We start from the raw sequence: 27504 nt of genomic DNA, 5'->3' as shown, positions 1-27504 counted from the left end.
GGCAAAGCCTTAAGGGAAATGTAGTCCAAGGCCGGAAAAAGGCGTGGCTGTTGATAGAAGGTAATCAGATACCAGCCTGGGCTTGGCCGCTGTGACCGTGCGGGCCGCGTCGCGGAGATTTCTGGGAGTGCTCGTTCGGCCTCAGAGTGCGCAGGCGCAGCGCACCGAGTGGACATTTTGGTCTTTGTCCGCGGGTCAGTCCGGCCCCTGGGTCCACGTGGCGCGAAAATAGGAGGTGGGATGTGGGCGTCTTGGGCTGATGGGGTCGGGGAGGTTGAAGGGGAGGATTCCGGATCTATTGGGGTGCGGCGTGAAGATCGGGAGTGGGTTTAAGTGCTTCTGGCCTACGTGTCGGGTGGGGGTGGGGGCCTCTGAGGAGGGTTCGAGCGTGCGTGACCCAGAGTTTGACCGCAAGTTTGACCGGGTGTTTTAAGATTTTTGAGTGAGAAACTGTGGATGCAGGGTTGTGTATGATTGCGTCTGAGAGAGAGATGTAAGAGACCAGCGTTGAGATAATAACATCCGAGCCGCCCTTCCCTTGTCGAAAGTGCTGGTAATAACGGTGCCATGTTCCTGAAACATCTAATTTACTTGCAGATTTGAAGGAGGTTAAAAGCTAAGTGGTAAATAATTTAAAGATGGACAGTTATATAAAAGCGCATTTTAAAAATTGGGATAGAATACAAATCACTGTTTGTTTTTTTTTAACAAGCAAGAATATTCAAATGAACTTTTTGTTAGGGGTAGCCAGTCTCAAACGGTATCAAATATCCTGATCTTTAGGCTACTTTAATAGGGCTGCTATTAAGTCGTGGGGTAAACAGCAGCGTTACACTTTGAGAAGCAGTGTTATATAGCATAGAAAGCCGAGAGTTAGGGAGTCAAGGGTTTGGGGTTCTATATTAGACAGTTATCCTCGTTCTATTAAAAAAAAACTTGGTTCTTGCAATGTTTATCCATGAATCTGGACTAGATTTTCGGTGACCTAACTCCTAGATGCATCGAAGTGTTCCCAGGTTGTATGGATTTTGTGAAGTAACGAGGATAGTTTTTTCTAAGGAATCTACGTATAGTCATCCTTCACATTTTATGTAAGAGTTAAATAATTGGGTACCGAATCAGTAGCTATAAATCAGTAACCTTTAAATAGACAAACAACAGCCAGTTAGAATATATTATAGAAGAAAACCACTATTTACAAGGACAGTTTAAAAAAATTGAGGAATAAACAAGAAATGTGCAAACTATTGGAAAAGAATCTTAAAATACTGGTAGAGGGCATAACATAAGATGTGAACAAATAGATGTATCTTTTTCAATAGGAAAACAAATGTGGGCAAATTTAAGTAACCTTATTTTAATGTTATCCCAATGAAAGTATTTGCAGGGGTTTTTTTTGTTTTGTTTTTTAACTAGGTAAGCTCATTCTGCAGTTCATATGGAAAAATAAGACGGGCTAGAATAGACATCTATTTGCATCTAAATGGAGTGGCCATTTATTTGCATCTAAAATGCAAAAGGAAAGCAGTTCGGGTGTGGGGAGATTGAGAGCCCATCAGTAACACTTTAAATTCTCAGAAATTGAAATAGTATTACTATTATTAGGAAGCAGGCCTATGAAGAGCAGTTCGATAGTATCTGTATATGTATTTTCTTTTTGATCTAATTATTTTACATATGAAAATTCATTCTACAAATGTACCTGAATTTGCATGAAATGGTACAGGTAGGAGATTGCTCCTGCCAACAATGTTTCATGGAGAAAAAGGTTAGAACAATTCATGCCCATCGGTAGGAGATTGGTTTGATAAAATTGTAGTATATGTATACAATAGAATGATTTGCAGCTGAGCAAAAGAATGAAGTGGAAGCTTTTTATATACTGACACTGAAATAACTTTAAACATGTGTTAAGTGAGAAATGCAGGATGCAGAATGCATGGTATGCTTCATTTGGAGTCAGAAATAGGAGAGATAAGAATAGATAAATATACTTGTGTTTGTTTCTCTTAAAAAACTCAAAAGATCCACAGGAAACATAAAAGTGGCTATCATATTCTGGTGAGGGTAGAGGTACTGGCATATATAGAACAAAGGCAAATACTTTTTTATGCTTTTTTTCCCTAACTTTATGAATTTAGTATATATTTAAAAGTCAAAGTAGTTATTTTTTTTAAAAGGAGGACATAGGCCGTGGAGCCAGACCCCTTCTGCCACTTTGTACCTTGGTGACCTTAGGTACTTAAACCTTGTGCTGCTTCAGTTTCTCATAGTATTTTAAGGGAAATAACAGTATCTGATTCACAGGGCGGTTATTACTATTATTGGCAAAATAATATTTCCTCAAAAATGGTACTGTTTCTGGTAAAAATTTCTGAAAGATTCAGATATTTAGATGCTCCAATTTTCAGGTTTAAATCCTTTTTTTGACATTTCTTTTTGTAACTGAAATGAGGAAGTTAAGCTTCTGTGTTCAAGTTACACTCACCTTTAGAAACTCCACTACCTCCTTCATGAGCTTTGTTCTTTGATTTCTATGATGGTTATTTTCTCGTGATTCTAATTCAGAGATTTTTTTTTAAAAAAATTTTTGGGGGGAGGAGGTAATTAGGTTTTTTACTTATTTATTTCATTTTTTTTTAATGGAGGACTGGGGATTGAACCCAGGACCTCGTGCATGCTAGGCCCCTCTACTACTGAGCTACATTCTCCCCGCTGGAGATTTTTTTTTCTTTTTTTGTTTTGTTTTGTTTTGTTTTTTTGCAGGGGGGAGGTAATTAGGTTTACTTATTTATTTGATTTTTCAGTGGAGGTACTGGGGATTGAACCCAGGACCTCAGGCATGCTAGCCATGTGCTCTACCACTTGAGCTATACCCCTCCTCCCTTGGAGATTTTTTTTTATAATCCCAGTTGTGACTTAATTTGGGCCAGACTATATCAGAGATGATCTTCAAATTGCAGAACATCAGGAGAGAAGTACTGTATGACTGGTCCACCTTTAGTGATTGTATTTTTCCCTTTATAACAAAAATGTAATCTGCATGGTTTCATAATTTGGCACCATACAAATGTCCATTCCCCATCAGTCATTTAATAGAAGATTTTGACACCAATAAATAATCCTTAGCTGAATCAATGATTTTTTTCAGGGTAGCAAAGTGATGATTTTCTAATTTTTTCATTTCTTTTACATTTATTTGATTGCTACCTCAAATCGTGTCAAATTTGTCCTGGCTTTTTCTTGTTTAGGCATCATTTTAAAGCTACATTCTAATAACTACAACTAGTTTTATTTCTGGTAGTCATATTGTCATAGTTTTAGCTAAAAGAGGCTCCTTCATGCTGACTCCTCGTCTCATTTAACTTTGCCACCATTTAACTTTGAAAGCTTTCTTGCACTAAAAGCCCACCTTGCTCCTTCCCTCCCAGACTTGGGATCAGCCATTTCTCCAGGTTTCTCTGGTTCCTTTCTCTGGAGAATGGTGTTGGAGACCAAGATCTGGGTGTTTGATGTTCTCATGGCTGCAGAGGTAACGTTGTTTCAAGGCCATTTCAGAGACCGAGGTAGAAAATCCATTTTTAAAAAACATGAGTTCATATTAGTATTTCTAATTCGGTTTAAATGGTTTAATACTTTTACCTCATAATTAGCTCCTAACAGTATTTTATAGTAAAAAAATTTTAAATGGCTTCACATAAATATGTACTTATTTCTTTTATCCTGCAGTATAAGGAAAACGGTTTGAAAATAACAATATTGATAGTAATAGTAACTATAAACATACTATATCATGTGAAAAAAAGTTTTTTAATTTGTTGTTTTAATTGAAGTATAGTTGATTTACAATGTTATGTTAATTTCTGGTGTACAGCATAGTGATTCAGTTATATGTATATATTCTTCATATTCTTTTTCATTATAGGTTATTATCAGATACTGAATATAGTTCTCTGTGCTGTTCAGTAGGACCTTGTTGAAAATTTTCTTTATAGTTATTTTTGTCCTTAGAATGCATCCCAGTAAAGATGTTTAGTCAAAGTTCTCTGTTCTAAAGTGATTTGAAATAAATTCTTTGAGGAATTGTATTACCAAGTTAATGTACAGTTGAGTCATTTGTTTCAATTTGTTTTCAAGTTCAAGGACTGCTTTTAGAAAATGAATTTGATTATATAAAAAATAAGTAATGCATTTTTATGATGCAACGAAAACGGTATCTCAGAGATAATCTCATTCTGCTCCCCTCCCTCATCACATTCTTCTCTTTCGCAATTAAATATAGTTTCCAGGGTTTTTTTGTTTGTTTGTTTCTTGTTTATCCTTCAAGTGTATTTTTTTGTTTGTTAGGTCATTAATGTATATTTGTTCTTCCCTCCTATTTCCCCACCTTCCTTACATAAAAGGTGTACTGTGTACATTTGTATTCCTCACTTTCTTCACTTAACAATATGTCCTGGAGATCTTTTTTTAGTCATCTCTCTTGTTTTTTAATTGCTGTATAAATAAGATGCCATTGTGTGTGTGTGCTGTAGTTGATTCTGCTGTTGGATACTTGGGTTGTTTCCAATCTTTTGCTGTTACTGTAGTGAATAATTTTTTTCTGTTGTCATCTGTACTTATGCAAGATTATCTCCAGAGTAGGTTGCTACAAGTGGAATTGCCTGTGGAGCTAAGTACTTTCATTTCCATTAGCAGTCCACAAGAACACCTTTCCTCCTAGGACCTTACCATCAAACTGTAGTGCTGAATATTTGATTTTTTTGCTAAAGGTATGAGTGAAAATTGGTATCTCGGTGTGGGTTTAATTTACATCTCTTTTATGAGTAAGGTTGAGTATCTTCATATGTTTGAGGACCACATGTATTTATCTGGGAACTGTCTGTTCATATCCTTTTTCCCATTGTACTATGGGGTGCTTTTTCTAGGAGCTGTTACATTACATTAGAAACGTTAGCCCTATGTGAAATGAGTTGCAGTTTTTTTCTAAGTTTTAAATTTTGACCTTGTTCACATTGTTCATTTCTTTTTTTTTTAAACCATGCAGAATCATGAAGTTTTTATTTTTATGTAGTTAGATTTATCAGTCTTCATTTATGGTCATAGAAAGCCTTTTCCACTCCAGGTTTCACCTATACTTTCAGATCCTCACACAGTTATAATTTTTTAGGACTTCATTTTCAATTTATATTTTTAATCCATTTGGAGTTTATCCTGGCATATGATATTGGGTATGCATCCAGGTTTATATTTTTCTATTAGGAAACCTAGTTCTTCCAACACTGTTTATTAAAAGGCCTAAACACTATTTTAAGATTCCATTTTGATCATATACTAAATTCTCATGTATTTTGTCTATTTCTGGACTATATTCATCCATCTTCTGGTCTATATTCACATACCAATATTTATCTTTTTATTAAATATGCTTTATAATTTTGTTTTAATATCTAGTGTAGTTAATTTCCTCCTATTTCTTGTCTTTTTTGGTTACCTAGCTATTGCTTTTTTTTTCTATGTAAACTTTAGAATCAGCTTGCTAGGAAGAAAACTTACTGATACTGTATTAAATTTATGAAATAATTTAGGGAAAGGGACATTAGCTCTTTGTCATGTTAAATAGTCCTGTCCATGTACATGACATGTCTTTTATATATTCCAGTTTCCTTTTGGGTCCTAAGAGTGTTTTAAAATTTTCTTCATTAAAGTTTTAGACACTTTTTGCTAAGTTTATTTCTAGGTACTTTATCTTTTATATTGCTGGTATGAATAGAGTTATTGTTGTGATACATATAAAGCTTGTTGATTTCTATAAATTGATTTTATTCCTTGCTTAACTTACTGAATTATTACTTATATTAAATAATGAGGCAGTGGGCATCCTTATCTTTATTTAGAATTTAATAGAAATGCCTTTGCCAGTGTTTGTGCTTTATATAAGATGCTGGCTTTGGTGATGAGATATAGATTATGACTATCAATATATATATGTGCCAGTGCTGCCTGTGTCTCTGGGGATGTGAGTAGAGACAAAAAGTTTAAGGCAGAGGCCACAGCTGTGCGTCAGATGCAACAACCACGAAAGATCACATTAATCAAGAAAACACAAATCCCTCTAAACTCTGATAAATGCTGTTTTTTAAAAAGTCAAACAGAACAAAAGTAAGATGTCCATTCCTATTTTGTTTTCTTTCCATTTCCTCCTTTTGGTGACCATTTCTTAACTCAGTTCCTTCATTTATCTTTGTGTTCTTTTTATAGCTTTGCTTGCGTATTAAAAGTTTTTATGTCTTTTTAAAAAATGAGTTTTGTTACATTCTGTTTCATTTTTTATCTGCTTGTGACAGTATTTTTCAGATGAGTTTAACTTGGAAAATTATACTCTTCAAACAGTATAAACAAACAAAATATTTTGTTACTCCTGTTTGTTTGAGGTAGATTCTCCTAGTATGCAGTACATAGTAGTATTCTGTGCTTCAAAGCTCACATGCCTCTTCTGGTGTCTAATAGCAAAGGACTGCCGCACCACTCTGGCTCCATGACCCTAACCTGGTTGAGGTTGACTTCTATCTCCACCTCCCATCAATCTTCGTGGAACTTGCCTTCTAGGATGATGCATTCACTTTTAGAAGTTGCTAAATCTGGGGTCACCCCACTCCCAAGTACTTTTTAAGCCTACTTTTTCTGCTTCCCTTGCAATCTCTTTCGGTTTAATCTAGGTCTGGCTTTCATCAGTTCCCTCTTAGGTGAGGCCTACTCATTCTGTAAGGAAGTATTAGCTGCAGATTTCTGAACTCCCTAAGTCCTCAGACTCTCCCTCAGCATTCCCAGTTCTTCCTGGGCTTCTTTGCAACTTCCTGTTTAGGCCTCCTGTTTGAATTTCCCTTTCACAGAGACACGTGGAGTCTGGGAGGGGTTTTGGTCACCAGTTTTGTTCATTATTAGACTTGATTACAATAATTTTTATCAGGGTGAATCCCCAGTTCGGAGAATGAATATTTGCTGGTTACTTCTGGGATCTGTTACCTCAAAGACTTCTCACCATTGTCTAGTCTTTCTTACTACACCTATCACGCTGTTGTGGTTCCTGCACCACTTATGCCATTTTGAGTATTTTGAGCCATACTTATGTATAATTTAGAGTTAGTGTAAATTCTCTCTACTAATTTCACTAAAATTGTAGTGTATGGATTAGCTGCTTGCTACGCACCCGTCACCCTGTTATTCTTGATGTTCTATATGGTTTTCAGAAGTACTTGGAAGATTCAAACTAAGCAGCCTCCATCCTTCTTTGAAACCTTTCCTTGTCTCCACACTCACAGCAACATTACTCCCTGGTCTTCAGCAGCAATGATATTCTGACAACTGACAAATTCCTGCTTCCATTCTAGGCCTATTCTGAGCTCCTTGTTTATATATGCAATTGTCTGTTGGATACATTTGCCTGCATGTTCCTCAGAAACCTGACACTCTGAATGTCCAGATCAAACTTGATCTCCTTCCTCTTGCAGGTGGTTTCTAGGCAACTCGCCCTCTCGTGTTTATCTCTGTGTGCATTACTGTTTAAATCAGCTCTAAGCCTTCCACCTGCCACCCTAGTACAAATTGGTGACCAAGCTTTTTCAACACACATAGTAGATAGAGTGTATGAGTAGTAACTTATGCTTTTTTAGGGTTTTGCTTTTTTTTTTTAAAATGATTTCAGCTTTATAGAAAATTTGCATATACCCTTTCTAGAGAAGGGTGTCTCTATACAGAGAAGTCCCATATACCCTTTACCCAAATTTACCATTTACACTGGTATTTTTTTTCTTTATTTTTCCTTCTCTCTCTCCAAATATGTGTTTAATTTCTTTACTGAACTATAAGACTAAGTTGTATACATTATCCCTTTATCTGTGAATACTGTAATATCTGTAATATCTAATGTACTATAATACTGTAATAGCTGTAATTACAGCATTCGTTTTTCTAAGAACGAGGACATTCTTAACCACGGTATAGTAATCAAAACCAGAAAGTGTACAATACTATTATTTAATCCAAAGTCCACATTCAAATTCTGTCCATTGTCCTAATAATGTCCTTAAAAACATCTTTTTGAATGTATGGATGAACATATATTTACAGGACACTTTAAATATGTAGTTTCATTCAGGGTATATTGCAAACAAAGTAAATATTAGGACTCTACGAAAACTTTGGCTGTTTTTTTTCCTGAATACTGTCAAGAAAAACTTCCTACGCACTGCATCCATGTGGCTTGGTTCTGATAGGCTTATGTTGTTATAGTCATAGATCAGAGTATTGAATTCATGCAGGAAGAAGTTGCCAGGTAATCCGCTCAGGAAGCTGTGTGGGAGTGTGGTGCTAGAGAACTGTAGGAACCAGTCGTGTAAGGTGTGGGCAGCTTTCCCTATGTAAGTAAAATTCTGAAAATAAATTCCCTCTTTCTTCCTCCGTTCTGGATCTGTGGAGCCTAAAGTGGTTTAATGAGTATGGCTTTGAGATTCAGGAATCCAAATAGTCTTAGTCTCTTTGCTCGTATAGTTGTGTGTGTGCTTTAATCTCTAAGGCAGAAAGTCACTACTTTGTTCTTTTTCACAGGGCCTCTTCCTCGTGAAGTCCTGGGAACCGCAGCCTCCTCATCCTTCAGAAGGCCCGGCGGCCCAGGGCTCAGCCCGAGTTCTAGGACAGGACTCTGGCTCCAGCATTAACCTTCTAGTGCTGTGTCATTTCCCCAGTAGCAGGTTATAAACTGCCCAAGCTGTGTGTGATCCTTTGTTGAAGCAAGAAGACGAACTCTGGATGGTGGAGGAAGAGGTAGAACAGAAATTTGTGCAGGTGAGTGAATCACAGCCAGGCAGGTCACAGTTGTGCAGTCAGCATTGCCACCTCTGAAATGCTTTTAAGGATGTTTTCTTAGAGGCCCTAGTCCTAGAGTATCAGTTGGTATGAATTCTTTGGATACCTGAAGGACATTTTTTCTTTCAGTAGTCTACTTCTTAGTAGATTCCCGAGGGCCACGTGCCCCCTCATCTCTATTCTGCATGTCAACACTTCGCACTCATTTGTGCTGCCTCTGTGTGATGGTTCTTTCACGACACCCTCAGTCTCACCTCTCCTGATGTGTGTAGACTCCTTTCCTCGTGCGTTGTCTTTTATATGTCTTAGATCTTTACGTGTCGTCTGGTATTTAGTTTCCTTTTTATTACTTACCAGTTCCTCTCATTCTCAGTGGTTACATGCCTTGGCATTATGTTTCACATCTGTGATCATCCTTTCTGTTGTCTTCTTACCCAGTGCCCCATTTTACATCAACAAACTCCTGCCTCCCTCCCTGCCACCCCTCTTTCAGAAGTTTTTGCCTTAGAAATCAGTTCTGCCTTTCTGCTGTGTGCGTGTATGTATGTATGAGTGTACGAGTCTGTATTTTTTAATATGATACATGAATTACTAACAACTTTTGAACATCAAGATATTCAGTGAGAAAGTCTCTTATCTCTGTCCCTCAGTCCTGTAGTTCTTTTTCAAAGATGCGGTCACTTTTAAGAGTTTCATGTGTATCCTTCTTGAGGTAGTCTGTGTATAAACCAGCATATATTATGTGTCTGTGCTGCAAATATGAATATATATAAGCCTTCAGTTTTCCTTTTCATATAAATGGTGGTATGTATTCTATTGTGTCCAGAATTTTCTTTTTTTCTCTATCAACACTTAATTTGTTTAACATGTCTCCTACTAATGGACATTTAGGTTGTTTCCAGGCTTATGGGATTGAAGGTACAAGTGTGTATACTTGTCTGTATTGCTTTGCAGAGATGTGCAGATACAGTCACGTTATAGTTTACTCTAAGTGGAAATGCTGGATCAAAGTTACGTTTATAGATTTGATAAAAATAGGCACATAGTTCTCAAAAGAAATAAATCAATTTACATTGCTACCAACATAGTATATTTATGTATTCAGTAAGTATTGAACGATTTGTATTTGGCACCATTTCAGGTACTAGGGAGATGTAGGTGATCATAGCAGTCAAAAATTCCTCCCTCCTGAGGCTTACATTCTGGTTAGGAAAAACAGACTATAAGTAAATAGGTAAAAAATATATTGTCAGATGGTGCTGAGTGCTATGGAGAAAAATGAAGTAAGGAAAACTGGCATAGAGGGCCATTTGGGGATTATAATTTTAAAAAAGTTGGTTACAGAAAGGTCTCAGTAAGAGGATGACATTTGAAAAAAGAGCTGAAGAGTACGAGAGTGGGGCATGCCGGCATTTGGCAAAGAGCATTCAGCTACAAGGAACTAAAATTGTTAAAAACCCTAAGGCTGGAGCTTCCTGTTCAAGAAATAGTAATCAGGGCAGTGGGCTGGGGCAGAGGGAGCAAAAGGGAGTAAGAGTAGGCGTGGTTCAGTAACAGGCCAGATCACAGACTTGGCCTTTGTTCTGAGTGATTTGGGAGGCCGTCAAAAGGTTTTGAGGTGAGGCATGAAAAGATCAGAATTACATTTTGGCTGCTATAAAGTACGGTGTAGGGGACAGAGGCTGGGGGGATAATGGGAGGCTCCCGCAGTAATCGGTAGTAGTTGTAGTTAGTGACAGGTAGTCAGATTCTTAAGGTATTTTAAAGGAATAGCTGACTGTTAGATTTTATGTCAGTTATGAGAGAAAGAGGAGTCACTGGTGACTCTCTAACTGGAAGAGGATGAGTTACCATTTCCTGAGATGGGAGGGGCTTCAAGAATTTTGGGAGACAGATCAAGAGTTTTCTTTTGGACTTGTTAACTGTGACATGTCTACTGATCCATCATGTCAGTGCATACACATGTAGGTAGGCAGTTTGGATACACAAGTCAGGAATTCAGGGAGCTAGAAAGTTGTGAGCTCTTCTGTTCTGCTATACTGACAAGCTGCTTTATTCGGCATGGTGTCTCTGCATTTCCTCGCTCAGTCCTACTTTTCTTACCACTCAGGGAGGGTAGTGGGTCCACCTGGTCTCCTGCATCCAGCCTCCATTCCTGGGTTCTGTTGTTAACAAGGAGGTAGTGATGTGGCCCTTGGAGCTGTGCCTTGTGTTTTTGGAGAGCACTGTGTGATATGTCTTCTAAAAACAGCAATGGCAGCTGCCAGCTCATATCCTTCCTCATAAGACATTAGAATTATAGCTACCTACTACTCTTACCAGCAATGCAATTTCCCCCCCCTTTTTTTTTCCTCTTTCTTCTTCCCAGACATAAAATGAGCAGAGGTGTCTTTATTTTACCATTTTAGAAGAAAGGACCTATTTATGTTTGAGTCATCCCTCTAGGAATTCTCTCCCTCTTTGGCTTGATTGGTATCTTTGAAGACCTGAGATGTTGCTTTACCGATCTAAGTGTTTCCTCATCTTCTGCTCCCCCTGCCCCTTTTCTCTGTCCTCTTACTGGAGGTGGCTGCTGGAAGTCTGCAGTCTGCCTTTCCTCCTGCCTTTTATAAATTAATTTCCAAAAAGGATTCATCCATTCTGAAGTCAGAAGTAATGCTTTCTGTAAATACCCGTTTTTATTTTGGCACCCGTAGGCTTTCCGTCTTGCCCACCATAATTTCACCTGTTTACAGAATAAACAGCTGTCCAACTGGCTTCATTTTCATTGTGTCAGAGAGTGAAATCATTATCCCACCCAAACTAGAGATTTCAGCTCATTATTTTCAGGTCCAGACATCACTTCAGAGCATTTTCAGATTATATCTGGATTATTTCTTTTCTCATGGTCCTTGTGATATGGTCAGTCAAACCTTTTAAAAGGTATACTTTGCTCTAATTAAGAGATGACATGTTAACCTTGTGAATATAAATGTGAACCTATTTCCTTTTTCTGTAAAGTTTTTTGAATCTTGGCCTTTGATTATGAAATGCCCCACCCATCCAGTTCCTGCTTATCATTTAAACCTGTTACCCCTCTCCATCCTTCACATTTTCCATAGAAATTCAAAAGTCCTCAGTAAATAACATCTTACATGTTTTTAAATTTTTATGTCTGGAATCTGTCTTATGAACCTATTGAAAGGGAGGCCTCTTTTATTCTTTCTGTCTGCAGTTTTGATTACACAAGCTTGTTAAATAATCTTGTGGTAACTTGTTAAATAATCTTGAATTATTGTTGTGGTAGGATTTTTAAAAAATCAGTTCTTAACATCTTCAAACATTAAAAACATTGAAAGAAGAGTTCACCGATCTTCTGTATACCCATCACATATATTCAGTAATTAGTGTTTTGCCATGTTTGATGTGTCTGTCCCAGTGCACGCATATTGTGTGTACCGGAACATGAATCCTAAAAAATTAAGTGTGGATTTTCTAGAGGTAGTGGCCTCCCCCTACATAACAAAAACACCATTATCACACCTTCGATGATTAGTCATAGTGTGCTAACATTATGGAATAGTCCATGTTCAGGGTTCCCCACTTACTTCCAAAATACCTTCTATAACGTTTTTTTCCCCAAATGCCAGAATCCAGTCTAGGTTTAAGGCTTTTTAGTTTTTAAACTCTAAAACTGTCCTCTCCTCCTTTTTTCCCCCCTTGACATTGCCCTCAGCATTTAAAAAATACTTCCTGTCAGCCATTCAAAGAGAAGAGTAGCGCTGTCACTACAGTTCAGCCCCTCAGGTTATAGCATACATGTTAAGACTTAGCTAAGTATGAATTTGTGTTTAAAAATACTGCATGTGAAATATTTTAGGAAAAGTGAATGTGATTGTGGTTAGAAGTTAAGGGAAAGTAAGAGACAAGACTGGAGAAGTCTTTTTAGGAGCACGTTACTGGAGCTGCTTCCAGGAGGTTCTTTAGCTTCTAAGAAGTGTAAAAAGTAGGAGGGGATCAGGTTAAGCCAAAGGACATGAGGAACATAGTGTGTGTAATTGTGACTAATTGACTGCATCCTTAACATGCTTGGCAGGCTTTCCTTAGGGCCCTGAACTACTTTACTGCTTAGAATGCTCTTCCTCCAGATACTGTAAGGATCACTCTTCATGTCTTGCATCTTGCCTTCTCAGGGGCCACTCCATCTGAAACTGAAACTCTTTATCCCTTCCCTAATTTTTTCCCATAGCACTTAAAACTTGATAGCAAACCTCCTTTATTAGTTTGTTTATTATTTTTCTCTGTCCACTAGAGTGTAAACTTGATGGGGGCAGGGAATTTTGTCAGTCTTGTTCAATACTGTTTACCCCTGAAGTTTAGACCTGTGCCAGGCACATAGTAAGGGGGAGAAGAAGGTATTTCTTGAATGAATAATGAGAAATGTTTTGAGTATCCGTTCTCTAAAACTTCTTGGCCTTAGGATCTCTTCATGTTTTGTTGTTGTTTTAATAACAGCTTTATTAAGATATAATTCAGATAACATAAAATCCACCCTTTCAGGGTATACAATTCAGTGATTTTTTAGTATATTAACAAAGTTGTGCAATCATCACCATTATCTATTTCCAGAACATTTTCATCACCATAAAAGGAAACCTGGAGCCCATTAGCAATAACATTTGTATTCCTAAAACTTGAGGACCCCCAGAGAGCTTTGGTTTCTGTGGACTTCTGTGGCGTTTACTTTCATTAAAGTAAAATTGAGAAACTTCTAAAAACATTTATTAATTTAACAAATACTGCAAATAATAATCTAATTACATATAAACTTAAGTTACATTTCTAAATAAACAGTTTTCCACAATAAAAAAGTTTAGTGAGAAGAATGGTATTGTTTTGCATATTTGTAAATATCTTTACTGTCTGGATTAATAGAAGACAGCCAATTCTCATTTCTCCTGTTGTAACCTGTTGTTTTGGTTGAAGTGTATTAAAAAATTGTGGCTTCACACAGATGTAGTTGGAAAAGGGAGAAGTGATTTAGTAGCCTTTTCAGATAACTGTGAATAGCCTTTGGTACTATACCAACACTTGACAAGTGGTAGTTTTTTCAAGATTAGCTGTAATGTGAAATTTTAAACTATATTTTTGTTCTCTTACATAAAATCCATTGGTTTGTCTTAAACTTTGAATGGATCTCTTACTCATGCATGATTTTGTAACATCACACATTGGTCAACTGAATTATGCAGATCTTTCAAATGTTGACATATCTCATAATATCAAAACATCGTATTTTGTTAACATCACCAATCTTACTAGAAAAATCTTTAAAGTACTGGGAAACTATCAGTCTCATGGTAGAGGATACAGGTTTTCCAAAATTCCGATTTTTGCTTGAAAACTCAAATTCAATCATTGGCAACATGGGCTGTCAGTTGTTTCCCTTGAGATGATTATCTTACTTTATTCTGTCTGAAGAAAGTTCTCAGCAAACAATACCCAAATCTTAATAACCATAGCTTGTGAGGCATTTATTAATTTATTTAAAGCAAATTAATGGTGCTCTGTGAAATAAAGTAAAAATGGTGCCCCATGAAAAAAGTGGCTAAATTTAGCTCACAACTTAAATGATCTGCCCAAGTGCTTTTCCTTGAGATGACTGTCTTCTTCTGGTGTACAACAGAAGTATATGTGCATATGTATGAAATTATATTTCTTTACATATGTAAATAACTGATATTTACCATACTTTTTGTTTGCTTGCTTGGTTTCCTGTATTTAGCACAGGCTCCCTTGGACTTTCTTCAGACTAGATCAAAGCCCTCTCGGTGCTAGTTTCCACGTGGTCAAATGCACTGGGAAATCTCTTTACATTTCTCCTCTTGGAGGTATTACTTCTAGAATTTTTGTCCTGCTCTTTCAGTCTAGACTGGCTGTACTCTGACCTGATAGTCAGCTCTTACGTTGCAGCTTTCATCATAGTTACCGTAGAAATTTTCTTCATTTTTTCCCCCCATGCATCTCCTCCTTTTTGGATTCTGTACCTTTTGCCTTCTCTGTCTACTAATTTTGGTGGAACACATCTTCTACTAGTAACCTGGGAGAAAAGGTGCATTTTTGGGCTTTTGCATATTTGAAAAATGCCTTCATCTGACTATCTCATTAGACTGATAAGCTAAGCTTAAAATTTTTCCCTAAGAATTTTGTCTTCTAACTTCTTGTCTTTCTGTTGAGAAATTTGATTCTGATTCCTCTTTGACATATGTTCTTTTTTCTGAAAGCATTTATGGCCTCTTTTCTGTTTTGAAATGTCATAGTAATGTTTCCAGGTATGCATCTTACATTCATTGCGCAGGGTACCAGCAAAGAAGTCTAGAGGGTCATGACTTAGAGGAGAGGGAATTTTTTTTGTTCTTTTAATATTTCCTCTAATCAGTTTTCTCCTTGTGTTTTCTGGGACTTCTTTTACTCAGCTATTACGTTGGCTTATTATCCGAACTGTCTTCTTAAAGCTTCTACCAGGAAATGACCGCTGCGCCTCTGCTCATATTTCATTGGCCAGATGAGGTGCCTGGCCATGTGTGAGTGTGCTAGAGTGAAGCAATATAATCCTGCGCTAAGGAGACCCTGTTACTGGTGAATGGTAACACAGTCTGCCTCACCTTCCCTCTCACCCCCCACCCCAACGTTTTAATTTCTGTGGGATCCTTTTCTCTCCATTTCTTGATTACAAAATTCTGTTATTGTTTCACTGATAAAACATCTTCTCATAACTGTCTGTGATTGGTTTTAGGGTTGTTCGCTGTGCCTTACCTTTATTTCTGTAGTCTTTTTTCCTCTTAATGTTGATCTTTCATTTTAGTGGGGTTCCTCAAATATGTGTGGAATATTGGCTGCACAATCATATTTAAGGGTGATTGACTGAAAGGTAAGCTCTTTTGCGCCTGGGTGCTTCTAGTCTCTGGTAGACTTCAGTGGGTGAAAAGTGGACTGCCTCATGGACTCAGGGTCTCCTCCCTGCAGAAGGGTTATACTGCCTTCCTCTCATGAACTTGCATGTGGCCAGCCCCTTTGTTTAGGCAAAAATATGAGTACAGACAAATATCATTTTGGAGGGAGGACATCCTATTTAAGTTTTTCACGGGCCTTTCAGTTTGTCCAGAGAATTCTTTCATATCCTGCTCACAAGTTGCCAACTTTTTTTGGCCTCAGCTGCGGACAGACCTGGAGGTCTCACCACATTACATATAGCTCCCACTGATTTCAGTTTACAGCACCTCTCTCCTGTCATTTGTTGAGTGTTCCTGAGACTGGAGCTTCACTGATTAAATTTCTGCAAAGAATAATTTCCATTTCATACAGAGGAGTGGTCCTTTGGCCTCCTGACTGACAGTAGAGGTTCAGCTGCACCTCAGACAATCCTTTTTTTTCCAGCCATCATCCTTTATTCCGTCTTTTGAAGTACTTGATTTCCCTCCATTTCCTGAATCTTTCTGTTATTTTGTGGCACAAATTGGCTTGCTTGACAGTGGTGTCCTCTTTTGCACTACCTTTATGTTATTTGAACTTGCTCAGCTATTCTCTGTGTTGGAAATCTTCCATGTACTTTGGTATCGGAAATTTTGTTAATATTTCTGTGTGTTGATGTCTCCTATCATATTCTTTTTTTCTTGTTGGTTTGTGCCGTTTTCCCTTTTCTTGTCATTTTAATGGAGTTTTAGAAGGAAGTAGTTAGTATTTTCTTTCCCTTTCTTAGGAATTCCAGGTAGACTTTCTTAGTGTTATGTGCTCATCTCTTTATCCTATTTGTTAATTCCTCACTTTTTGTTACATTCAACTTGCTGGATTTTGAAATTAGGTTATTTTTCAAGAGTAATCTAAACTTCGTGTACCTATGAAGGTTAATTTTCAACCAGGGGTCCTCTTCTCAAAATTTAGTTGGAAACATTGGTCATGAGCATTCTTTCATACTATGAGATGGGCTACCAGAGTTTATCCCCCAAAAGCAGAGTCTGAAATTACTAGTAATGGGAAAATTCATAAGTGATGCTGCTAACTGAAAGCTATCATTTGAGTGCTTACCATGTGTCAGCCGCAGTTCCAAGCACCTTATACAGTAACTCCTTTAAATGATGATTCTTTGTACTCCATTTTAGAAGAAGCCTGAGGAGATAATGAGCAGATAGAGAGGCAGCAAAACTTGGGAGGCAAGTTGCATCCAGCTCCAGTAAAGTACAGACTAATGAAAAAAGCAGTGAATCTAAGAAAATTGGAAAAATACTTCCTCTGATTTCGAACAGTATATCTTTTTAAGGCAACAGCTTTTTCAGCTTAACCTAGAAAGGGTTTTGAAACACAATTTAGACTTAGCTATGTAGGAAAGAATCATCAATTTAATTAACTTGGAAATTCTGCCACAGCTTACTCCTTATGGTAATAATCCCCTTTAGGTGTAAATCAGTGGGGAAATGCCTCGTTTAAAAAAAATTTGAACCCCATCTGATATCAGAATATTAATACTGGAGAGAAATCCTATGAATTTACTGAATTGTGGGAAAACTTTTACTCATGTCACACATCATTAAATGTAGAAGTCAGGCTAGAGAGAAACCCTGTGCTTTTAAGGAGTATTGAGAAGTGTTTATTTAGCTAGATGACAGATCTCATTGAGCAGGAGAAAATTCATACTGGAGAGAAACCAGCGAATGTAACAAAGCTTCATTGAGTATTAGAAAATTTATAGTTGGAGAGAAAGCTTTGAATGTACTGAGTATGATAAAGTTTTCTCTTGAACCTTATCTCTTACTCTACATTTGAAAGGTGATACACAGAGAAGCCCTACAAATGTAAGAAATGTGGAAATACCTTCAGCCAAAAGTAAATTCTCATTCATCAAAAAATTCATACTGGAGAGGAACCTTGTGAATGTGGGAAAGCTTCCATTCAGATGTCACACCTCAGTCAGCAGAGAATTTGTAGTGGGGCAAACCCCTTTGCCTGTAAGGTATGTGGGAAAGCCTTCAGCCACAAATCGAATCTCACTGAGCATGAGCATTTTCATAATAGAGAGAAACCTTTTGAATGTAATGAATGTGGAAAAGCCTTCAGCCAGAAGCAGTATGTCATTAAACATCAGAACACCCATACTGGAGAGAAGCTTTTTGAATGTAACGAATGTGGAAAATCCTTCAGCCAAAAGGAAAACCTTCTTACCCATCAGAAAATTCACACTGGAGAGAAACCTTTTGAGTGTAAGGATTGTGGGAAAGCTTTCATTCAGAAGTCAAACCTCATCAGACACCAGAGGACTCACACGGGAGAGAAGCCCTTTGTATGTAAGGAGTGTGGGAAAACCTTCAGTGGCAAATCAAACCTTACCGAGCATGAGAAAATTCATATTGGAGAGAAACCCTTTAAGTGTAGTGAATGTGGAACAGCTTTCGGTCAGAAGAAGTACCTCATAAAACATCAAAATATTCACACTGGAGAGAAACCATATGAATGTAATGAATGTGGAAAAGCCTTCTCTCAGCGAACATCACTTATTGTACATGTGAGAATTCATTCAGGTGACAAGCCTTATGAATGCAATGTATGTGGAAAAGCCTTCTCTCAAAGCTCATCTCTTACGGTGCATGTGAGAAGCCATACAGGTGAGAAGCCCTATGGTTGTAATGAATGTGGGAAAGCTTTCTCTCAGTTCTCAACCCTTGCTCTGCATTTGAGAATTCACACAGGTAAGAAGCCTTATCAATGCAGTGAATGTGGGAAAGCTTTCAGCCAGAAGTCACACCACATTAGACACCAGAAAATTCATACTCATTAAAAACCTGTGGATATCATGAAAATTGATAAGTGTTCATGAGGAATTTACACCTCCTAACACATGAGAAATAATCATTCTGAAGGAAAACATCACAAATGAGGGAAACAAAAGCTAAAAACTTAAAAGGACACCAGAGAACTCAGCCTGAAGAGAGACACTTGTATGATAAAAACCCTGTATCCAACAAAATACCTACAGCAGAAGTGATGCTGAAACTTTAGGTACATTTCCACTAAAACTGGAAATGGAAAACACGCTTATCATTGCTATCTGCATAGATTTGGAGATCTTCACCAACGTAATAAAAATAAGTTGGAAGTATTAGAAAGGAAGAGACTTATAGTATTGGTTTAGCAGAACAGAAGAGCTCTTGGAAACACCTATGCATTTATTAGAATTTATAATACGATAGAAACGGCATCAGGAGATGAGAAGATTATGGGACTATTTTAAAAATGATTTGGAGGTAATTTCTTCTCCAGGGAAAAAGAAAAGTAGATGCTGAACTTACACACAAAGGTAAGAGCCAAGGGGATTAAAAAGAGGAATATGAAAATGCTATATACTAAAATGGTTATGACCTTGGGAGTTGGGGAACATTCCTTAAACAGCAAATTGAAAAGTACGTAGCAGTTCTACTCTTGAGTTTGTGTGCTCAGAAAATACGTACCAGGCTTTTTACTGTGGCATGATCTGTAGTAGTCATAAATTGGAAACAACTTAAATGCCCATCAGGAACAAAATGGGAAATACTTAAGATGGAATACTGTATATCTGTAAAAATGTAATAAATGAGATCTATGTGTATTACAGAGAAAGATCTCAAATATCACATTAAGGGGAAAGAAAGTTGCAGAATGACATATAATACGATGACATTTTTGTAAATTTGAAGTAAAAGTTCTCACAAAATTCAGTGCTATTATATATTGGTAATGAATACCTTCTGTATGTATGTTTTTTAATTGTTTTTGAAATGATCGGAAGGATACAGACCAAACTCTTGGTAGTGGTTGCCTGTAAAGAGTGAAGAAGGGAGGGGGATGCGTGTGGGGGAGGGGAGGGGTTGGCTTGAGGGGGCTTCAGTTTTATATATAAACATCCATTTCTCTTTAAAGAAAAAAAAAGGACTGTAAGTAAATATATCGAAATACTGGTTAATTCTGGACTGTGGTATATGGATATCTTGTCTTATTTTTTGTACTTTTCTGTATTTTTAAATTTTCTCAAAATTAATAAGAATGGGTGTGAGGATGGGAACACTATACCAATGGAAACCACGTTCTGATGGATTCATTCCCAATCAGCTACTAAACTTTTTATAGAAGATATTTCTAAAATTTTATCGAGTGGATGGACTTGCTCTCTATGTAGTATGAATATCTATTTTATTAAAATTAAAAATGACAGCATAATCCAAATTTGTTCTATTTTATTTTTACATTATAGTGTACACTATATGCTCTGCCTTCACATTTCTGACACTTTTGTGATATGTCATTTGAGCTTAGGAATTTTTAAGAACATTTAGTTAAATAAGGATACATGGACAGACTTCATATAGTTTGTCTTTTTCCAATAAACTGATTTTGGAATGTTCATTTTCCTGCTCTGTAAATTTCCATGGTAACGGCATATGCATTAAAAATTAAGTTTTTGATTGTTTCACTTTTAAAAAGAGAAAACCTTTTAGCTTCCCAGAACTTCCACAGTTTGAGTTATATGCCAACACTTGGATCTGTTTTAACCTGCAGATTATTTCCTTCTTCTCACTGCTTTGACACAAATAGTTTTTTGTTTGTTTTTTCCAGCTTTATTAAGGTATAATAGACAAAATTGTAAGATATTTGAAGGGTACAACATGAGGATTTGATATACATACACATTATGAAGGGATTCTCACCATCAAGTGACTGTTTACAAAGTGGAGAGGATGGGATAGGTATGAAAAAAGTGGTTCACACTGGACAGACTTCTGCTGTGTAAGCCGATCTTTCCTGAAGGTATTTTTTATTTAGTCCCTCATCACAATGTAACTTGATATAAATAATGTTATTAAAGGTTTTCTTGAATGATGAACATCAGTGATACAGCATTTGAGGTTGATTTTTTAAAAACCTTTTTAAAAAACTCTTAAACTCAGTTAAACACCACAGCATCACTGTATATCTTTTACTAGCCTTTTTGGAAGAATGACCATGACTTATATACTTAAATGTCTTTGTGAGTCTTGATCCTTTCTGATACGAAGTTCCCAACCCGTTTTTAAAAAAGGATGTTACATAGTAAATCTACTAAGGAATTGCACCAGATGTTTGTACACCATTTAAAATTGCCTCCACTTATCACCCACAGTAGGAAAAAGATTCTCTGTAAGGATTTCTGTTGGAAGAAATTTTCCTGAACTACTTTTTTTCTCCTTCATCTCTTATGTTTTACTTAGCTCTTAACTATGTTCCTGTGCTTTTGCAGCTTTGGCATCAACCGAGTAAAGCCTGTTGCTAAAACAAAACCAGGTGAATACCTTCATGTGTCTGTTGGCCATCCTTTAAGGTACCTGCCTGCACCACCCCCAGCAAGGCTGGTAGTGTTGACCCTTAGAGGGAAGTTGAGTCTGAAATTCAAAATTGTCGTTTTACTCAGTGTATCAGGAGGCAGATGACCTGAACTCCCTGAGTACGTCTTACTCCATCCTAATAGAGTGTAGATATAAGTGACCTGACTGTTGGAAACCTGAGTCATTGTTAGTCAAGATTTATTAGTCATGGTTAACCCCACATTGCCTGTGTTGCCTGGATACATATTAATAGCTACCTTATATTGTACCCTACCATGTGAGGGACCATAAAACATCTTCCTTTATTGCCTTTTCCTCTGCTCGGAATGTCCATCCATTATAACTCTTAACTACCAGCTATCCAAATGTATTCATCAGAGGTAGAGATCCGTTGTCCCTCTTCCACTGACACTTTCCTTTTCCTTTCTGCGTTTTTTCCTCAGGAATCATAGGGTTTTGAATAATAACTACCAATAATTGAGTCTTATAATGTGTCAATACTCACATCAAGTCTCTGAAGTGTGTCATTTATTTCCATTTTACAGATGAAAATAGAATTAACATAGCTAGTAAATCATTTTCATCTTACAGATGAGAGAAATTTACATGGCTAGGAATTAACCATTAGTTCTCAAACCATTATTGGATTGATAATAGTACATCTTCAGAGATAAATTGGGAGGCTAAAGACTATTCAGTCCAATCCCTTTAGAAGTGAACAATAAAATGGAGCAGTTGGACTCAGGAACTATAATTAGCAGAATGGATATGGCAGAGTACCAAGTCAGTCAGCCTTAACAGCTTGATGAGTTCACAGGACCAAGGAAAATGACACTGAAATTATGAAAGAAGTATTGCTAGAATACCTCTATATGTACAATAGACATCTTAAAGGGCAAGAAAAGAACAGATGTATAAGGTAGAAGTAATTTAAAAATAATAGAAGAGGGACTAATGCTTCAGGGAAGGTTGAATAAATGTACTTTTCCCTATTTCCCTGACTGAGTACAAATAAAAACCCTGGATGTTTACAGAGAACAAACATAAGACTGAAAGGTGGAAAAAAGAAGGCAGGGTTGGGACCATGGGACCTAAGGAATAACATGGTGGTTAGTGCTCGGTTTTCTTTTTGCCTTGAATATCCAAGATCTGGAGCTGAAGAAGCTGGCAACCCAGAAATGCCAATTAGGACAGTAAAGCCCCAACAAGCTTGCTCTCTAACCAGAGAACAAGTAAAGGGACAGCCTAGTAAAACAAAATTTTTATTTTTTTAATTAGAAAAAAAACTTGAATACAATTTATTTAGGTGGAGATACTGGGGATTGAACCCAGGACCCTGTGCATACTAAGCACACACTACCGCTAAGCTACGACCCTTCCCCTGAGAGAAGAATTTTAGATAATAGCTGCTCTCTTCTAGCCAAACACCATAGAAAAGATTGGCTACACCTGTACCAGCAAAGGCTGTGTTGGGGGCTTAGATTTCCACCATTGCCAGGCTGTGAAAAGGTGCTCCAGCCCTACGTCCCCTTCAGAAAAGGATGACTAGGGGGTTGGGACTGTTATCTCCACTGGGTGGTAGTGAGACAGCCCTCCCACCCGTGTTGTCAGTGTAGACCGTTTGCGGAGCTGGGAATTCTGCGCAGCAGTAATGAGGCACCTGTATCCCTCAGCCTTACTGGGTGGTCTCAGGGAGGCCAACTGGAATGTCAGGACATTCACCGCTGCTCAGCGTTAATGAGACCACACCCTTGTAGCGTCAGTGGAGACTGCCCAGGGCATGGTTATGATACACAGTCTTACCCCTCTTAGCCGGGGTGGTCACCAGTGGACGTCTAATGGGGAGCTGGAACTTCCCTCCCTGTTCAGCAGGAACAAGGAAGCCTTCCCCTCCTCAGGAGTCAAAGGAGGCTGAGTGGGGAACCTAGACTTGTACCCACAGCTGGAAGAAACAAGGTAGTGTCTCCAGCTCTCCCAGCCATGACAGTGTCAGAGGAAGCCAGCTAAAACTGAAGGTTTAAGTAAGATCTAGTATTATAATATAAAACCAAAAATAGAAAAATTACAGGAAATCTAGGAAATTTCACAGAAACAGGAAAATCTCAACGAGTAAAAATCAATACAGGCATACCTTGGAGATACTGAGTTCCGTTCCAGACCACTGCAATAAAGCGAGTATCGCAATAAAGCGAGTCACACAAATTTTTGGTTTCCCAGTGTATATAAAAGGTACGTTTATACTATACTGTAGTTTATTAAAGGTACAACAGCAATATGTCTAAAAAAATAATGTACATAACTTAATTAAAAAATACAGTCCATTTCCAATTTGGATCAATGGCATAAATTTTTGAGTATTTGATATTGTCCCACAAATTGCTAAGGATCTGTTCTTTGTTCCCCCTAGCCCCCTGCCAATCTTCTCTCCGTTCCTCAGCTTGGGTAAATTTTATTGATCAACCTTCAAATTCACTGACTCTTTTCTTCTGTTATCTTCATTCTGCAGTGAGCCCATTTCAGTCTTAATATTACCATTTGGATTTTTTATAGTGTTTATGTCTGAGAAATTCTGTATTTCCATTCAATTAAAGAGTGAAATGTAGCATAGTCATAACTGCCTTAAAGCTTTTGTCTGATAATTCTAACATTTGAATCATCTTTACTTTGGTACCTGTTGATTTTCCTTTCCTTTGATAATTGATTACTTTTACTGGTTGTTTGTATATTATTTTTGGATTGTATACTGGACATTTAACATATTTTCTGAGAGTCTGTTTTCTGTTAAAAGCAGCTGTATAATTATTTTTTTTAATTTTAGTAGGCAATATACCCACTTAGATCCAGACTGAAAGTTCTGTTTAACCTTCTGTAGGCAGTGGAGCCATCAATTCAGTTTTCAAAGGTTTTGCTGTGCTACTTTGAGAATGCCTGCACATGTCCCACTCTGTTAGACTAGGACTTATACAGTGGTCTGTATCACAGTTCAGTTCTCAGAGCCTTTATTATGCTTCTTTGGGTCTGTCACTCATGTACAGCTTGCAGGTAAGTGTGGGTCTTGTGTCAGTTCATTCACAGAATTAGGGGGTCCTCCTGTAGGTCTCTTATCCAGGATTTCCTCCACATTCTACATCTTCCAGGAGCTCCTTCTGCTAGTCCTCTGGTTAGAAAGAGTGAGTTTCTGTCAGAATTTTGTCTGCTTCCCCTCTCTATGCTGTCAGACAACTCACTTTGGGGTGAGGTAAGAGTAGCAAGAGAGAGAAAGAGAAACAGTAATACACCCTTTTTGGACCCTACCAGTCTCTTAGTTCTGCTGACAGTTACTGTAGTGGCAGTGCAGCCTCAGACTGGGGCCGGTGTTAGTGCAAAGTCAGTAGAGAATAAAGAAGAAAAGAGAAAAAGGGAGGGGGATTCCTCACCCCTTCCAGGAGCCTCTTTTTCTAGTCATCTGTCTAGAAAGAAGGGTTTTCTCTCATAGCTTTTGCTGTTTGCACCCACTGCACGGTTCTGGGACATGCCCACGTCCAGTCAAAGCCAGGAAATAAAGGAGGTAAATATCCCAGTAAACATGCCTCCATATTGTTCATTCTTCAGTTTTTATTTCTTTTCTCTTCTACTTGCTGTTATTTACACTTCTGAGCCATAGGGTAGTTGCTTTTTGGTTTTGGTCCAGAGTGTTAAGTTTTAATTAGTGGAAGAGACATGCTGTAACAGACTTATTCCTTGTTGGCTAGCAGTCGATGTCTGCCAACCCAGATACTTTGAAATTGTCCATTATATGCCTTACAATGGCTCTTTTTCATCCATTGGTGCTTAACTTGATGGACTTTCATCTCGAACCATGTGTGTTACTTTTGAGAAATTTTCTCAGAATATTTGATAATTTTCACCATTTTATTTTCTCTGTTCTCTCTTCTCGGATTCCTATTATTCTATTCAGTGTCTAGAAGACTTGAAACTCTAATTCTCTTATCATTTGACATTTTAAAAACAGTTTCTTTTGATTTTATGTCCCACGGTCTCAAATATGCAGCCTCCCACAATGCCCACTACAGGAGCGATGTATCACATTTGCACAGAATCACACGCTCATGTCACTCAGGATCCCACATTCTCCTCTGAATCCCTTCGGCAACTGCCTCCCTCCACTCCCCATACCAGAGCCTCCCTCGGTTTAGAGCTGCAAGTTTTTCTCCCTTCCCGGCGACTCCCACCCATCTCAGGGACGCACTGACTCGCTCCCAGAGGGCGTGAACTGACCACAGCCAACAAAGGAAGCTCAGTTCCGGGAGAAGAGTCTCGGTCCAGGTTTTCTAACGGCAGCCCTGGACCTCTCCGCGCTCCGAAAGCCACTGCAACGCAGCAGGTCCGTGCGGAGAGAAGTTCGGACCATGGGGATGGGGCTACATTTCCCAGGGTCCACCGCGCCCCTCTGTGACGTCTCGTCCTGGACTACATTTCCCAGAACTCTCTCCGCCTCTAGGCAACCACCTGCGCAAGCTGGTGCTTCAGCTAAATCTCTGGTACACGACGTGAGTGAATTCATTGTCTCCCGAAGTCCCGCAATTCTGGACTCTGGGCCACATTCCCCGGAGGCCTCTGTGCTCGGGGCTACTCTCTCAGTTCCTTCGCCTTGGAGCGCTCGGCCCGGCAGCCGGCGTCCCCGGGTCGATGTCTCGGGTCAGCGGTTGGAGGTCCGCTTGAGTGGAGGGTTCAGCTGAGGCCGATCCGGACTAAACCTACCCGGTGGTTCGTGAGGAAGCCGGGAGCCCTGGCGGGGATCTGAAGGCTGCGGGTGCTGGAGCTGGGGAAGGGGAGGAGTGTGTGCAGGTTATGTAACATTGTGCATGATTGTGACTGCAGGTTTATGTTTGTCGCCGTTTGCAACGATGTGAATGGGGTTTCCATGGCTGTGTGTGCCTCTTGTTTATGTTATTGACTATGTATGTGTGCTACCCAACCAGGTTCATTTGCCCCACCTGCAGCGAGCCAAATGCTGAGGTGCCTGACACTCAGGTTTGTAGCAGAGAAAGGGTTTATTCAAGGGGAAGCCAAGAGAGGGCATAGGAGAATAAGCCTCAAATCTGACTCCTGTAAAGCTAGGAGCTTGAGATATTTATGGGTGGTCACAGGCGCAGGGGAGAGTGATTGGGTGCAGGAAAAGGTGAGGTAATCATTCTTCCGTGCAGGCGTAACTGAGCTTCAGGCTTCTTCATAGGATGCGTGTTCAGAAAGTGGCTTTTTTGGCCCTCTGACGTCAAAAGGTCATCAAAAGGCCATCCATCTGACACTCATACAGGCCCATTTGAGTGGTTGGTGGTCTCTACCGGCTTAAGCTGGGCAAGAACTAGCTCCAGGTTCCTGAAAAACAACTTAGGCAACTGTTAACCATAGTGACCCATACTCAGAGGTTTTATCCATAGGGAGCGGTTAGAAGAGTCTTGTGATATTGTCTAAGCTGCGTGAAGCTTGGAGGGTACGCAATTTGCAAGAACAATTAAAGCGAGCTTGGTAAGTGAAGGCAAGTTACAATTCACTGTTTATTAGATAAGCAAGTTATAGTTTAATGGATCTAGTCCTTGGTGTCATGTGGAGGGACTGTCATTCTATCTGTGTTGTCCAGGTTGTGAGTGTGACAGTACGACTGTGTGAATGTAATTTTATGTGCTTGCGCCTGTTTGTGTTATTGGCTCTACTAAGTTTGGCGATGAAGGGAGGTGGAGATAGAGTGACTCGTCATTCTTGTGTCACTGGGATTTATATTGGCTGGAATTGTGGCAGTGTTACAGTGCTTTTGTGGACCTTTGAGAATGGTGAGCATCATTTGTGTGGCTGTATGTCACCATTTGTGTTACTGACTGGGTGGGAATTTGGCTGTGAACGGGCTGAGAGTATGGAGGAGGGTGTACGTATCTCAGTGTTTCTAATGGTGGATTTGTGGTTTGTAGTGGTGCTGTTGTGTCTCTGTGAGTATGGTTGTTACTTTGTGTAGTGATGTAGGGGTCTGGCTGTGAATTGAGTGGGTGTGGGAGGTTCCTGTCTTCATCTCAGTGTTTCTGAGACCTCTGTTGGCTGTGCTATGGTACTTTGGGGGATCTCTGAGACTCTAAAGGAAGTTGGAGCATTTGACCATTGGTCGATGTTGACTCTAGGAATGTAACCGGCAGGGGATGGGCACAGATTCTCCTTTCTGTACTTCTGGGATTGGTACTAGTGTCTGTGTTCTGCTGTTTTTTTTCTCAGGGCCTGTCCCCTATTTTCACAGTAGTGCCTCCACACC

At 38.6% G+C, this 27504-nt stretch overlaps 1 protein-coding gene across 1 annotated transcript; it reads left to right on the top strand.

Moving 5' to 3' along the window:
* The first annotated feature begins 88 nt into the window (after positions 1–88).
* On the top strand, positions 89–20085 carry ZNF146 (zinc finger protein 146). The gene is made up of 3 exons (XM_010950163.3): positions 89–235; positions 8605–8841; positions 17665–20085. Exon 3 carries the CDS (start codon positions 17792–17794, stop codon positions 18668–18670), a length of 879 nt encoding a protein of 292 aa, XP_010948465.2. The 5' UTR covers positions 89–235; positions 8605–8841; positions 17665–17791; the 3' UTR covers positions 18671–20085.
* Positions 20086–27504: the final 7419 nt, after the last annotated feature.

Source organism: Camelus bactrianus, chromosome 9 (assembly GCF_048773025.1).
Source record: "Camelus bactrianus isolate YW-2024 breed Bactrian camel chromosome 9, ASM4877302v1, whole genome shotgun sequence".
Taxonomy (NCBI): Eukaryota; Metazoa; Chordata; class Mammalia; order Artiodactyla; family Camelidae; genus Camelus; species Camelus bactrianus.
This window is presented reverse-complemented; position numbering and strand designations above follow the sequence as displayed.